The 16,698-nt window shown below is 40.0% G+C and overlaps 1 protein-coding gene across 4 annotated transcripts in view; it reads left to right on the forward strand.

The window, feature by feature from the left end:
- Positions 1-16,698, forward strand: part of CDC14A (cell division cycle 14A) — a 118,391-nt gene that overhangs the window by 14,329 nt on the left and 87,364 nt on the right. For all 4 annotated transcript variants that reach the window (XM_048860218.2, XM_048860221.2, XM_048860216.2 and 1 more), the window contains exons 3-4: positions 3,671-3,746; positions 16,570-16,662. In XM_048860218.2, the coding sequence (XP_048716175.1) occupies positions 3,705-3,746; positions 16,570-16,662 (135 nt within the window). In that variant the 5' untranslated portion in view covers positions 3,671-3,704. The remainder of the gene's footprint in view (positions 1-3,670; positions 3,747-16,569; positions 16,663-16,698) is intronic.

The raw sequence follows: 16,698 nt of genomic DNA on the forward strand, positions 1-16,698 counted from the left end.
CTAAATGCAGATAAATCTTCCCCTCAGAGATGTTCCAATACGCTTCTTTTACAGACGAGACTTCCTCCTAGTCTGGGTCCAGCAATCACTCTCATCCCTGTAGTTACTGTCCTTTGTTCCAGTTTCTTTCAGGCATCTCTTTTGGGGTGGAGAGGCTATGTCTTGAGCCAGCTGAAGACAAAATGGAGGGATTTCCAGGGGCTTATATAGTCTGTCTTGTGGCTGGAAACCCCTCTCTTCCCCCGGTATAGAATCACAGCTACAAGATGGAGTTTTGGAGTCACCTGTGCAAGTCACATGTCCATGCATGGCTCAGTTCTCTACAGGCGGAGCCATTGCCCACACGTTAGCCCGAATGTTCCCAGGAAAGCTCAGATGTGGATTGGTGTCTATCAAGGTCCATTGTTAGCCAAGTACTTCCATTTACTTGAATAACCCCTGAAACCCTTCACACTATGTTGATCAAATCTGCCTTAGGTGCTTCCTACAGCAAACCCTTTAAATACAAGCATAGAGCCAATGCTCGTAACTTCAGATATAAAAATGATACATGCATAGAAATAGGGTGAATACATTCAGTAGAACGTAACCTTTGCAAAGATATGTTCATTGGCATATCTAGTATAAGACCTATTCCAGTTAAGTCGTATTTACACTAATAAGCATATTTATATAAAGCATTATGGGGTGCAACGTCACCCTGGGTTGTTGAGTTTTTGGCGGGAGGGAGGACGGGGTTGGGGAGAGCTTCTTTCCCTGTCCCTGAGACACCTCTCCCATCCCTTTTCTGGTTAGGAATAAGGAAATTTCCATATGTTAGTAAGGGGGAACTTTTTAAACAAAAGAAGCAAAAATGTCAAATGAAGCAACAAAAAGTCTCAAAAGAACCTTTGCAAAAAAGATGACCAGTCACCCTTTTATACCCCCCAGTTTTTAAAAAGGAGGGCAACATATATAACAACTTAGTGTCACTGTATTAGACTCTTCTCCCTTCTTCTTTTCCTTCCCCCTACCTCCCTGTGGGAAAGTCAACTTTAAACCTATCTCTTCTTTCTGTTCTCCCTCCCTCTCTCAGAATGTTGTCAGTAGAGGAATATGTTGAAATGATTAATTGATAGAATGGCACGTTTCTCCCCCTTCTAGAGAAGAGGTGGAGGCTGTCCTGGATAGAGAGAGCAGTAGCTGAGCTGGGTGGTAGAGCAGACCCAATAATAGACTAGGAGCAGTGACCTCTTTAAAAGTTTCATAGTGGCTTCCATTGTAATCTCGTTTTCAGTCTCCTAAATTCTTGAAGGTGTGTGGGGGGTTTTGTTTTAAAAAGAGCAAAACTTTCATTCTTTTTTACCTTTCCTTCAGTAGGAAAAGGTATGGTTGTTAACTGTAGAAAGTTAACTCATAGTAAAATCCTAGTGAAAACAAGGCAGTTTGTAGTTTGCACATAAGTTAACACAGAGGTGGGCAAACTACATGGCCCGTGGGACTGTCCTGTCCGGCCCTTGAGCTCCCAGCTTGGGAGGCTAGCCCCTGGCCCCTCCCCCACAGCCATGCAGCTGCGTGGGCAGTGCTCTGGGCGGCACGGCTGGCTCAGCTGCCAGACGTGTCAGCTGCCAGACGTGCCGCTCTGAGTGGCATGGTAAGGGGACTGGGGGCTGGATAAGGGGCAGGAGATCCCGGGGGGGGGCAGAGGTTTGGGGGGGTGGTTGGGACAGGGAGCGGGGGGGAGTTGGATAGATGTGGGAGTCCTGGGGAGCCGGGCAGGGGTGTGGATAGGGGGTTGGGGCAATCAGGGGACGGTGAAGTGGGTGGGGTTGGATAGGGAGTAGAGTTCTGGGGTGTGGGTGGGGGGGCGGTTAGGGGCGGGGATCCCAGGAAGGGGCGGTCAGATGACAAGGAGCTGAGGGGGTTGGATGGGTCGGGGGTTCTGACGGGGGGCGGGAAGTGGGAGGGGGGGAGACCAGGCTGTTTGGGGAGGCGCAGCCTTCCCTACCCGGCCCTCCACACAGTTTTGCAACCCTGATGTGGCCTTCTGGCCAAAAAGTGTGCCCACCCCTGAGTTAACAGGTCAATTTAAAAGACTATGGAAGACTATGCTTTCTAACTCAATCTAATTCATGTATTTAGACTGTATCATACATACACACACAGGGAGGCATGAAAATGCTTTAATTTTGACACTTTCTAAATTTTGAGTGCTTGACTTTACAGCCTTAAGGTCCTTTTTAACCTAGTTTTTTGTGTGTAATTATGGTACATTAAAGAAAGGTGTTATAAGAACATTATTTTGCAAGCAAAATGACGCACTCAAGTTTTAGGAAATGCCATGTTTGGGATTGGCAGCGAAACCTTAACACCACACCCTGATGCAGTCTTCAATTACATTATCACCTACTATTTTTTTTTTCATAGAGCTTCCATCAGCACATAGATAAGCAAGGGGGCCAAAATTAAGGTTGCCCAGGCAACTGTAAATTTGACACTTCCTAACTTTCAAGTACGTGACTTTGCAACTTAAATAATGTTCCTGTAACGTAGCATAGGGTTTTCATGAATATAATTTTCTAGGGTGTGTGGTTGTTTTCATTTGTTTTAAGCTAAAAGAGAAATTACACTTAACTGCTGCAACCTCCCACCATGAGTGGTGTTTACATCCTTAATCTTCAGCACTGCAGAACAGTGAGTGCCACTTGAAGACAGGACTAACTACATTAGCTGATAGTGGGAAGGATGTTTTCCCTGAGGGAGGTCGGAATGGGTTGCTCGGGCCATGTGCTGGGTCTGGGAGGTGGTGGAAGAGAGGCTCATCTGGCCTGGATATGTCTTCTTTCTTCCCAGCTCAGGAGTGGGGAGAGCTCCTGTTTCCTGTGGTGTGCAGCCAGAGTGAGGGAGGGCCTTTTGTGTCATGTTTTGCCTCTGGGAGGGTAGTCAGGAAGTGTCTTTCCTGGCTCTTCTGTGACCCTGCACAGCTATTTTGGCAGTCCCCGATGTGGTGTCAGCAGCAGTTGCTCCTTAGGTGGCAGCATGAGCCCAGTCTTATAATGTTTGTTCGTATTCTGTTGTTTTGACAAGCTGCCATAATTTCCTGAGGAATGAAGGTGAGGGAAGGGAAGTGGCTGTTTTCAGCAGTGCATGTCTCAGTAAAAACTGAACATAATTTTATGAGACAAAGAGGGTTTCTCTGAGAGCTTGTGTGCTGCAAACAATGGAGGTCTTGGGACTTCTCAAAACAATGTTTTGAGAATATTTTATAATAGAAAGTATTAGGCAACTGAAATATAGAGTCCCCCAATAATGGATAAAATGTGTTTTTAATTACACAATATATACTGAAGAGACAAAATGGGTGAGGTAATACTTTTTATGGGAGCAACTTCTGTTGGTGAAAGAGACAAGCTTTAAAGCTTACACAGAGCTCTTCTTTTGCTCTGTGTAAACTCGAAAACTTCTCACCAACAGAAGTTGGCCCAATATTGCTTCACACACCTTGTTCTCTAATTCCCTGGGACCGACATGGCTACAACAGCACTGAAAACTTTTCTGCCATGATTGTATTGCATCTGAAATGGAGCACAGAAAAATTACTAACTTGCTTGCAGGAGCTGGAAGCAGATGTTCATTGAAATAGTTTAGTTCTTCTCTAAATGTATTTTTTTCATCTTTCCCCACTCCACAGTTTCTATGCAGATTTTGGACCTTTAAACTTGGCGATGTTATACAGATACTGCTGCAAACTAAATAAGAAGTTAAAGGTAAAATTTTAATCCTTTCTATTTAGATTTCTGTACCAAGTATTCAAACTCTGTTGTTTTTAACAAATTGCAGTGCACAGCATTGTTGTGCAAGTGTCATTTACATGGTTAACCTTGAGCTTTGGATACAGAAGTTGTGCTGTCTTGCCATATGTGTACTCCCAATGAGGAACTAAAAATTGAGCCTTTTTGTTCAGCAATTGAACCACAAAGGACATGTACACCTTTCTCTTCAAGGTGAAATATAAGCCAAAGGAAGTTAATGTAATAGTAAACAAAGGAATAAAAGCCAGAATCCTTTTGAGTTGTGTTGATGTCTTTGAGTTCATTGCCAGCATACCTGCCGGTAATCTATAGGTATGTTAGCATGAACAGTATTAGAAGACTGAAGGATCATGATAGCATGGTAAGAGTGTGTGACAAAGGATGAAAATGCATGTTAAAATGAATATTTTTTGCAATGGAAGAGTTAGGACTTCTTTAGATAGTTTCTTTAAAACCAGATATCTTTATTAATGTAACAGTAATACAGAAACATTCAGTTAAATTCATATACAAAAACACTTTTTTCTGATGTGGTGGCCCAGTTGCTGTTCCTAGCCACGCATCTGTGTACCTATTCTCTTCTCTGCCCCTCCATTAGGGCTTTCTAAATTTGGTCCTTGACTTTGACTTACCTCACATAAGACCTATGGACCTATCTGTTTTCTTTGGATGCCATGACGACTTTTATTTAAATTGTAAAATGCCTGTTCCGAATCCTAGGCAGTACATAAAATATACAATTCAGAATTAAAACGCAGCAAATGACTTTCAAAAATGCATATAAAATGTGACTGTATTGACCTCCTCTAAGAACAATAATAATACAGTCATGTAGCCTTCAGTCCAGCCCTGTCCCTAGATGCCCAAGGAAAACAAAGGTTGCTTTCTGCACCTGGTGTAAATCCTAACAAATTCGGTTGCCTTATAAGAAAAGTAAATATCTTAATTAAACTTTGTTAGGAATCTTCTGACAAAAACAGGCTCTGGTACAGACCTTGCTGTCAATTTTCACTGCTGTTTTTCAGAGATGGACAATGTGAAACTGACAAGAATATGTCCATTTCAGTCAGCAGCTGCTGGATCCTAGGGCCCATGTTTTGTTTTGGAAATGCCATGTGTCAGTGCTTCCAAAACTAAAATTTTACACAATTTAAGTTCACAGCAATCTTTGAAATGGGAAGATTTCCCATCTACTGGAACTTTCCAAGTTTTGACCAGTTCTAATTTTAACTTCAAGAAAACATTTTTCAAAGTACAGAAATATTCTCAAATTAATTTTTATAAAGTTTTTAATAAATTTGTACTGTTCACTTCAAATTCTTCGCTGACTATGTAATATAGTTAAAAGGTGATTTAAAGCTAATGGAATTATAGAACATATTACTGCAAAACGAAATACATTACTACCACCTAAGTAAATGTGTGGAGTTAGATTACTTTGTATCATTAGCTGAACATTTTACTACTAAAATTTTCCTTCTAGAACAAGATAATACTACAAAAATAATTCTGGCACTCTGAATTCTCACAGTGATCTTACTCACATTAGTACCTTCTTTGAGTTTTGTCAAATCTGCATTAAAAGTGTTCTTAAAACAAACAGCGTGTGCTGGGTCATCCTCCGAGTGACCTTAAATGTTGTGCAGGTAATACAACATCCCACACGTCATGGTGTTCAGAAGGGGATCTACTCTTGTACAGTCCTTAGGCTCTGTGACAGTTCATTCCCTCCATAGGAGATCTAATTTATAGGAACTTGACTTAGTAGCAAAATTTAAATGCCTGGCATAAAGTTGCAAACAAGTACTTGATTGAAACAAACTTATAAGCCCTAAAGGGAACTTCTGCAAGAAAATTTTGTTAATATATGTTATTCATAACCTCTTTGCAAAATAACCTCTCGTAAAAATGACCATTATGTTTTTGTAATACATTGGTACAAACAAAAGTTAAAAGAACATTATTAAAGTTGTGAAGTCAAGCACTCAGAAGTTAAGAAATTCCAAATTTACAGTTGGCTAACTATGCAACCTAAATTTGGCCCCTCCTTGTGCATGCACATCTTGATACAGTCTGTAACTACACCATTGCATACCACTTTTTTCCTCAGAGCCCATGCCACGGGCCCTGGAAGCCCAATCCAGGACTTCTCAGCACCACGGCAAGAAGCCTGAGAACGCTAGCTCTAGCCAGGGTGCTCAGGGTTTCTGGGCTCCTTCCTGTGGAGCCATGACCCTGGAAACCCTTGGGTTCACAATACAAAGGCAGTCTGCATGGCAGGGCTGCCCTGGAGCGACAAACTCTGGAAGCCTGGGGTTTTCAGGAACAATTTTGGTTTGAATGAATCAGCATTTTCTGATTGAAAACCTGTTGGGAAAATCCAACCAGTCCTACCACAAACCATACTTATAATCTGTGTATGAAACAATCATTAGTTTCAGGGTTTTGAATTATGTCCTGTGGGTCGGAGTTAAATGTTGGAATGCATAATCTGGATTTCCTGTGCCAATATTGTAAATCAAATGTCGAATATTTGCGTAATATTTTTTGTTAGTGCACCTGTTGTGCTAGGAATTTTCCAAACAAAAACAAGGCCCAGGCCTTGTCTTGTGGAGTACTCATTCAGAAACAAACCGATTAAAGGGAAGGGATACAATTATTAGCTGGGTGCCCAAGATGGCCCTGGGTCAGGTACTGGCAAAATAAAGTTGAAGCATTAATTCTCTTGTTGGTAGAAGTCAGTGAGTCTTTTCCATATGCAACACAACAGAAGTGTGTCTTAGGAATGGACTTAAATGTGGAGTGGGTGCGGGTATTTTAATTAAAAATCAGGAAGGATGTTTCACGACAGAAGGCAGTATGGAATTAAGCAGTTGATAAATAGGTGGCTGGATCTGTCATCCTAGAAGTGGAGGGCTGATTCAAAACAAGACAATAGCAGATAAATAGGGATGGAGCATTTATGTAAGGCATTGACAACTGAGACAGGAAGCTTGAATTTGATATAGTGGCAGAGGGGGAAGCCAGTGGAGAGATTCATATGTGGGGAGCATGGTTAAAATGATAGGCCAGGAAGATTTTTAACTACAGCATTTTATACATGCTGAAGAGGGTAGTGTGGAAGTCAGAGGGGAAAATTTTGCAGTAGTAGAGACTGAAAGTGAGGACCTCACTGGGGAATGTTACATGTTTGAACTGTTAAGGTCTGGGCATTTGGTTGGTTGGTGAAAAATGTTCTTTAAAGATGCTGTAGTTAGTTTACATAAGGGTTATATTATTTGTCTTAGGAAAAAACTGAACTTGAAGTTACTTTTTCTATGGCTAGAAATTCCTGTAGGTACTGACTAGTGACTTTTTTAAACTGTTCCTTTTGTTTACAGTATGTGGACTCCAAGTCGTCTGCTTGTGGTATGTTTGTACGTGGGGGTTTTTTTGTTTTAAAATAATCCACTTTTTATTATATGTTAAATGTACTCTGTATTCTCCCTCTTTTGGAATTCAGACATTAACACCATTTTAAACTTGTTTATATCTATTTCCCTCATCTTGTCTAACTATTCATGACAGTAATTCTAGGAAGGAGAAAGCAGTCTAGTATAATGGTCCTCAAAATACCTTAAATCTTAGAGGAATTGGGGAGGCAATCCTGGGCTCTGAGAATTTACATAAATAAAATAAGTAATATTTAGTGGAGCTCCCTTTAAATCTTCCCTCTTAATTGGCAAAAAGTGTGTGTGTGTTTTAAATCATGTTAACTCAATTGAGTTAGCATAGCACACTGAAAGCATGATCAAGACACAGGCTAATACATCCGAAGCCATGTTAGCTGGCTGCATTTTTAGCCTTCAGATGCGTTAACCTACATCTTAATGGGGTTTTTCAATTGTGTTAAGCTCAGAGTGGGTCAAGGCAAAAGTTATCAGACCACACACATCTGTCACATCATTGAAAAATGCAGGGGGGGAATATAATCACCCATTGATTGTGTATTTCATTGACTACTCTGAAACATTCAGTACTATCTGACATGATCACCTTTGGAGGATACTGCAGACACGGAGATTCCAAAGCATTTCACTGAACTCATTGCAAGTCTAACGTTGACAGATTACAGTGTGAATAGCAGCAGGTGACAGCAAGTGGGTTTTTTTTACTGGGCAGGGTGCCACACACACATACATGCCTTTTTTGTATATACTTTTCCCAAACCTTTTCAACATGTACACAGAATTTATTGTGAGACAAGCCCTGGAACGTTTTGCCAAAGTGGATGCAATTTGGATTTCCATTAATGGACACTTCTTAACCTACTTTAGACACACTGACAAAGTACTCTTTGCTACAACCACTGATATAATACAATTAAATTGTGGAGTCTGTTAAAACAGTGAGGGATATGAACCCTTCCTGAATGCGTAAAAACTAAGTGCATGCACATTTACACCATTAATAAAATAAGATACAAACAGGAATCAAGATTAGTGCTCAGGTTTGAGAGGCAGTAGATAGAATCCAGTCATCTAGGATCATACATATCCAACCAAGGAGGCGGTTCTGAAGAAATCTGAAGACTAGGAATGGCTTGGTCAGCCATGGCCTCTCTTATGGACATTTGGAAAAACCATGGCATCTTAATGTATGAAGGTTTGACTAGTGAAAGCATAATTTTTTCCATAGTGTCTTATGGATTTGAATCATAGGAAATTAATGCTACTGAGAAGAGAAAAATGAAGCCTTTCAGATATGGTGCTGGCAAAGACTGTTGCATATCTCCTGGATGGAAAAGAAGATGCATACTTGTTAGAAATATTATTGGACAGAAGTAGAATTTGCTGTCGGAAATCAACAGGCACAAGCCTACATACTTTGGTCACATCAGGTATAGAGATGGAAGTAACCCTGAGAAAGTCATCATGGAAGGAGTGGTGGTGGGTCATTGTAGCAGGGGACACTCAGCAAGGAATTTAATAGAAAGTACGTGCGGCAGATCACTGGGAGTTTAGCTGCTAAGGGCTCAGAGCTGGCAATGGAATGAGAGCGCTTCTGAAAAAGTCTGCTGTGGTGTCACCAATATTCAGATATGAATAAATGATTTTCTTTATTAAATTCAGTTGAGCTAACAATTGAAAAACGCACCCTTTTTTTACCTGTCAAGACACGGTCTAAAAGTAAAATCCAGATTTCCTTGTTAGAGAGTAGGTTTTGAGATTAGTGTGTGAACTAGTCCTTAGTAGCAGCTTTTTGGAATAGTGACTTCCTTATGTGAATAACAAATAAGTAGCTAATATATTGGCTATTTGTTGTTGTGAGCCTTTTGTTTTTACATACTTTGTTTAAAAAAGGCTATGTATGCTACAGTTATCTCTCCTTATGAAGGAAATGTGGGATACAAATATTTAACTGGACAAACTGGAGTGTGGAAAATGTCATGATTACCCTCTGCTCAAAAATGCACCAAAGAGAAATGGAAAGCCTTCAGCTTCTTAAAATTGTTTTAGGTTTCTGTTCGAGAAAATGCCAGAGGTGTTATCCACTTGAGCTAGTAGTCTGTCTTACTCAAATATTCTTCTGTTGTGCAAAAAGTCCCAGACAACTTTTTTCTTTTTAACCATTGCATTTTTCTTTAGGCATTCTGCATGTAACCGATAAGACTGTAATGGATGGTTGAAAGTGAACAAGTGTATCCAACAAAATACATTGGTTTATATGGGTTTAAATAAATCCTACTCCAAGCAAAATTTTTGCCTCAAATAGAAAAGCTCCAGAGACTCCATTAGGGATCTCACCATTCCCAATCTCCTGGAATCTGCGATGTCCCCCTTGCTCAGCTGCTAGGCAGAGGCATGGCCAGGCAACTCTGTGCGCTGCCTTTGCCCAGGGCACTGGCCCCGCAGCTCCCATTGGCTGGATGAGGGGGACGTCACAGCTTCTGGGGAGCCACCCAGGTAAGTGCCACCCAGAGCCTGCCTCACCCCATCCCGGGCCCCAACCCCCTGCCCCCTCCCACACCCAAAGCTTTTCTGCTGCTGGGGAGTATGCTGCGGGGGGGGGGGGGCACGCGGTTGCCCAAGACTGCCCCAGCAGCAGCTGGTGCACTTGGCACAGGATCTGTCTGAGCTGCCCCTGAGCCAAACGCACCGGCCACTGCAAAGTTCATGGAAAATCATGGAATCCGTGACCTCCATGACAAACTTGCAGCCTTAAACAGCTGTAGTCTGAAGCCTCGCTGTGATGTTCTATCTCTTCTCCAAATTACCATGAAATAGGCAGAATCTTTGGGGAGTGGGGACCTGTAACACCTCCCTCCCATGAGGGTAGCTGCCTTTGGGAGCAGAAATATTGAGACACTCTTGTTCCCACTGAGTCTCCAGGCTGAGAATCTCTCGTCAAGTGTCTGATGGTGTTGAGTCCTGCTCCATGTATAATAGAAACAAAGCCTTAGTCCTTATATCCAACCTAAAAGTGGAGATAGATTATGGAAATGTCAGTTGGAAACTACTGCAAAAAATCAACATTTGATAAACCTCCTTTCATAAAACACACACACACAGTTCCCCAATTGAAATACAAATTAAATATACTTAAAAAGTTATTAAGTGACAGCTACATTCCATCAAATACTGGTCTCCACTTAAATATTCCCTTATTCTTAGGGGTTTTTTAATTCCTTGATATACAGTCATGTATATTTAATATAATGAACAATACTTGGGAGCATGTCTGTTTATAACCAACATTGAATTTTAAATAAGTTAAATGGCTTCTGAGAAGTTTTACTTCAGCTGTATTTGTGTGTGTACTTGTGTCACAGAGTCACTGGGCCAGTGCTCTAGAACTACTCCATAGGAAGCTAGTCAGGACTCTGGGGTAGTGTGCCTCCCCTCTCTGAGCATACTGTCGCCAGGGTAAGAAGTTTACACAGCTTCGACCTTCCTGGGTCTGACCTCGGAGCATTCAGCCTCGCCTTCCTCCCCATGTGCTTCCCGCAGCGAGTCCACCCAGGCAGGGCTCTTGGGGAAGCCAGAGGGCCCTGCACCCCAACTCCACAATCAGATGTGACTCTCAGCCAGCCAGTAAAACAGAAAGTTTATTAGCTGACAGGAACACAGCGTAGGACAGAACTTGTTAGCACAGAAATCAGTGACTTTTAACCAAGTCCATCTTGGGGAGTCCTGGTCCGGAAGCCCTGGACCCCTCTTTCAGTCCCCCCAAGCAGACAGCCCAGCTTCCGGTGACCGGACTAGTGACACCCCCATTGCTCCTGCTCCTCCTTCTTGTCTTTGTCCCTGGGCAAAGAGCCACCTGGTTGCATCCCCACTGGGTCTCAGGTTACGAAGGGCCATGCAGATAGCTGGAGCAGCCTCACCTGCCCCAGAGGTCTCAGCCAAAGTAACAAACCCCTATTACCACCACTGAGGTATTGGTGCAGCACACAGGGAAACTGAAGCACACATTCATGCAGATCAGTAAAACTCATAGGCTCAACAGTAAGACTCACATATAACATAAAAAGGGAAAATCCCCATTTCGTCACAACTTGTGCGGGGGCAGGTGTTTGTTTTTAACAATTGGCTACTTTTAGTCTTTAAACATGGTTGGGAGAAAAGTTGTGGGTTTTTTTAAGGTGTGGCTTGGCAAGTGTCAAAAGCAGATTAACATTTTTAAAACACAAACAATTGTAATATTCTGGTGGTGGATTTTAAAAAATGAACTTTTTTGTATAGTCAGAACTTATTCAAGGATATCTTTTCTCAAAAAAAAAAAAAAAAAGAAAAAAATTGTAGGTAAAGCACTGAGAGGTTAAGCTTGATAAGAGAGCCTGTTGACCTTGTTTCATTCCTTGTGTTTTGATCACTGATTGCTATGGAGATGATGTGATGCTGTTCTAAGTAATCAACAGCAAGACAAGAATACTTGATCATAATATCCTGTTTGCTCTTTGAAATTGAGCTTTGGTGAAATGTTTAACCCACTTTAACATTACGATATTGTGGAGCTTGATTGTTCAGAGAAACTCAACGGCGCACTTTTTTTTTTTTTTCTTCAAACAAGTGAAGAACAAATAGAGCAAACAGTAGTATAGCACTGCATGGTTACTCTGCTAAGTAAATCTGACTTAATGAAATTGCTATAACAAAAATTACTTGCAAACTTTATTTTTAGCATGGCACAGAGCTTTTGGGCTTCATACTCTAAACTGTGATTTGTTTGTAGATAGTTTGCAAACTTCCCTGAGATTTATCTGAACTTGCAGTTCTTTCTTGTAGTAATCTAATTTTCTGTTAAATGCAAAGCAATATCTTCATGCTGAACAATGCAAGGGCTATGACATATTGATTGAGTAGTATACTGTGACAACATCATCCAGTGACCGTCCTAATGAAATGCTAATCTAGTCGCAGCATAAATGAGAATTTCTAAAACTTCTGGCATTTTCTTTTGTCTTGGATCTCTCTAAATAATTTAACAGTATGAACTTGTTTGGGAATCTGGATTTTGGGATTCTGTGGTGTAAATGAATGAGTTAGATTTTCTTTACTTAAAACTAGAACTAGCATGTTGCTTTTCATATGTTTTTATATTACAAAAGGACTTCCTGTTAGAGATGTGTTTTAACTTCAAAATAGTCTGAGCATATTCCAGAGTTTACCGTGAAATGTATAGCACTGTTGTCATGTTGTGTTAAGTGGACTTTTGTATCCTCACCAATTGAGAAACTGATGGTTTGTGTAGAGTAAAAGCTCTAGTTTAATTACTAAAATAAGTAACTTTTCATTATTATGATTTTGAATAAAGAAGCACTTTCGTAGCATTTGAAGAATGTGGACTAAGGCTAGTTAACTGTTTTTTTTAAATATATATCTTGATATTCATGAGTTTTACTACTGTAACATCCAAACTGTGGTATCCTAGGAAAACAGAGGAAGAGCATTCTTTTTGAATTACACATATTAAATCTTTCTTTACATATTTAAAAACAACTGGTATGTGGTACTATATAGACTTTTTAAAAAACAAGCTGAAAGGAATCTGAACACTTTTTTTTTTTTAAAGTTTTACACATGTAAAGAAAAAAATGTAGGTATTCTGTTGGCAAATACTATAAATTACTGCTAAGTGTTTTATCATAACTAAAGGCCTGGGCCTGTAAGCTGATCTAAGCAGTGGACCTCTGAAAATCCACAGATCTCAGAGGGCTCCACATGCGTTTTAAGTTTCTGCCCACTTGGATCAGCTTGCAGAACTGGGAGTCTAATGGCTTAATATGTTAAATATAATCTACTGCATTTAATTCTCGTCTGTATAATTTCAGCAATTGTGGTGAAACTGGAATTGAGCTGAATATAGAAGTTTCAATTGTGTAAATGTTAAGTGCAGATACGTAGTGTAGTGCAGTGGTTCTCAAACTTTTGTACTGGTGACCCCTTTCACATAGCAAGCCTCTTAGTGTGACCCCCCACCCCCAATAAATTGAAAACACTTTTTTTAATATATTTAAGACCATTATAAATGCTGGAGGCAAAGCAGGGTTTGGGGTGGAGGCTAGCAGCTCGCGACCCCTGAGGTAATAACCTTGCGACCCCCTGTGGAGTCCTGACCCCCAGTTTGAGAACCCCTGGTGTAGTGCTCTTGTAACAATGTCATTTTGGCCAGTACTTGTTGTCATTGTTCCTAAATGAATGGGATTTTTACATAGCAAAGTAGTGATATAGCATGGTAGTAGTGTTCCACATTTCTGAATCTATTGGAATCTTCAATTCAAATGACAGGTTTCAGAGTAACAGCCGTGTTAGTCTGTATTCGCAAAAAGAAAAGGAGTACTTGTGGCACCTTAGAGACTAACCAATTTATTTGCGCATAAGCTTTCGATGCATCCGATGAAGTGAGCTGTAGCTCACGAAAGCTTATGCGCAAATAAATTGGTTAGTCTCTAAGGTGCCACCAGTACTCCTTTTTCTTTTTTCAATTCAAATGCTTATCTTGTAAATCTCCCTCAGCATTTGCTGTATTGTAAATGAGTTTTTCATGCCAGTTATTCAAAGCCAGTTTTCAATCTTATTTAAAGCTTTAAGCTTATCAAAAATTGATCTAAATGTATAGTATAGAAATCTGAGTCCATAGAGATTGAAGTGTAGCCCTCTCTTCCATTTTTTTAAATGGCATGGAAGCAATGAAAATTCTATATTCCAATAGTTTACCTTAAATGTCAGGGATGCTTCTGAGAATGAGAGTGTTTTCTCTCTTTCCCCCTCCCTCCCCCCACTTGGTACAACAATAATGCCATCAGTAGTAGTATATTACTGCAGTCTACTATCACCTTGTTTAAAAAAAAAAAAAAGATTGCTGTTTAGGTAGAGGAGGTTTTTACATGACTACTAAACCATTTTTTTTAAATGATTTTTAAATAAAGCAAATTCCAAAGTGCTCTTGGCTATAGAAAGAATTGTATTTCAAAAGAACTGTAAATTATGTTGCTATGAATTATTTAAAATAAGAGATGTAGACGATAAAATACAATTGTTGTTTGTGTGGCACTATTACTGTAATTTTGTCCGATTTAGACCATAATAGACTTGGTCAAAATCACAGAATGCTGGATGCCAGTATGATAAAGAAAAAGCTTATTCCTATATTCTTGAGCTATTGGGTGTGACTTGTCAGATTTTAATATCCGTTGAATGCCATAGAAGATGGGGGTGTGCACATATAATAAATATAAAGCAGGTCATGCTTGTCTGTCTCCAAGCATGACCTGTTGTAATCCGTGAGGATGCCCCTCCCCCACTCTGGGGGATTATAGTCCCATTTAGATGTACTCCAGTCACATTAATTTAAATCACACTGTTTATCCTCTTGTGGAAGCAGTGGTGAATAAGACCAGCTTATCATAACATACAAACAGATCCACTGCTGGAGGGGCTATTCCTATGGAGGACAGGAGTAAAAAAAAAAAACAAAAAACTGATGAATGTATTACAATAAGTTTCTCTTAAATTTGCTGGCTATTTTTGGTTCTTTTAGAGAAATGCTTTTTTGTATTTAAAGCTTTCATATGAACCCTTGTAGAAACTTCTGTATCTTAAGTTTTATTTTCACTATGTATGAAAAGTCAGTATGGCTAGCACCAATTAAATTAATTGACAATGCTGCAAAAATCTGTAGTAGTGTGCAGTATTCCTCAAAAGTTTTCAGTCAAGAAACTTGCTCCCTCTAAATCAAGTCTCCACAAACACTGCTTAACACATTTGCAGTGTAAAAATCCAAGCTTATCTGTCTGGAAAGTGCATTGTGATATGAAGTTTACACAATTTAGTGGAATTATGGAATGTCAAGGTTCCTTCCCCATTCTGAACTCCAGGGTACAAATGTGGGGACCTGCATGAAAACCTCCTAAGCTTATTTTTACCAGCTTAGGTTAAACTTTCCCAAGGTACAAACTATTTTCCTTTTTTCTCTTGGACTTTATTGCTGCCACCACCAAGCGTCTAACAGATATATAACCAGGAAAGAGCCCGCTTGGAAACGTCTTTCCCCCAAAAATCCTCCCCAAACCCTACACCCCTTTCCTGGGGAAGGCTTGATAAAAATTCTTACCAATTTGCATAGGTGAACACAGACCCAAACCCTTGGATCTTAAGAACAATGAAAAAGCAATCAGGTTTTTAAAAGAAGAATTTTAATAGAAGAAAAAGTAAAAGAATCACCTCTGTAAAATCAGGATGGTAAATACCTTACAGGGTAATTAGATTCAAAACATAGAGACTCCCTCTAGGCAAAACCTTAAGTTACAGAAAGACACAAACAGGAATATCCATTCCATTCAGCACAGTTTATTTTCTCAGCCATTTAAACAAACAGTCTAATGCATATCTAGCTAGATTACTTACTAAGTTCTAAGACTCCATTCCTTTCTGTTCCCAGCAAATGCATCACACACACAGACAGAGAGAGACTTTGTTTCTCCCTCCCTCCAGCTTTTGAAAGTATCTTGTCTCCTCATTGGTCATTTTGGTCAGGTGCCAGCGAGGTTATCCTAGCTTCTTAACCCTTTGTAGGTGAAAGGCTTTTTCCTCTGGCCAGGAAGGATTTTAAAGGTGTTTACCCTTCCCTTTATATTTATGACATGGAATGACAAAATATCAATATTATAAATTCAGTGATTCAACACTTATTCACTGAGTGAACTAAATATCACCACATCACTGTGGTTCACATGTGCTTTAACTAACACTGTTCCGGTTTTAAGTCCGTTATGGATTTCTGAGATTTCCATTCTTGCTGAGATATTGTAATCATTGGTGTTCCTTTATTTAATTATAAAGAGAATCCTTGTGAACTAAATATTGCTATTTTTAGACACTTATTCACTATGACTTGTATCTCCTCATCTGTGCAATTATTTAACTGTTTCTTTTCAGATGGTTTTAGAAGGATTAGTAAAATCAATGCAGCAAATAAGATTAGGCCTAATGCTAATGGTATGTCTACACGGCAGTTAAAAACGCATGGCTGGCCCATGCCAACTCACTCAGCCTGAGCCCAATGGGCTGTTTAGTTGTGGTGTAGACATTCAGGCTCAAGCTAGAGCCTGGACTCCGGAACCCTCTCACCAGCAGAAGTTGGTCCAATGAAAGATATTACCTCACCCACCTCATAATATTTTTAATTATTTTATCAAATTGAAAATGATTTTTTCTAAAGCTCTGGCTTTTTGTAAATCCTGTGTCTTACTGTAATTAATGTAGCTGACACATCCCTCTCCTTTCTCTTTATACAGTCTTTCAGTCTATCAAGAAAGAAAATAGTTCACTATACCAGCTTTGATCAACGGAAACGAGCAAATGCAGCATTTTTAATAGGGTCATATGCAGTAAGTATCACTTGTTTATATACACCACTGTCCTTC

Source organism: Caretta caretta, chromosome 8 (genome assembly GCF_965140235.1).
Source record: "Caretta caretta isolate rCarCar2 chromosome 8, rCarCar1.hap1, whole genome shotgun sequence".
Taxonomy (NCBI): Eukaryota; Metazoa; Chordata; order Testudines; family Cheloniidae; genus Caretta; species Caretta caretta.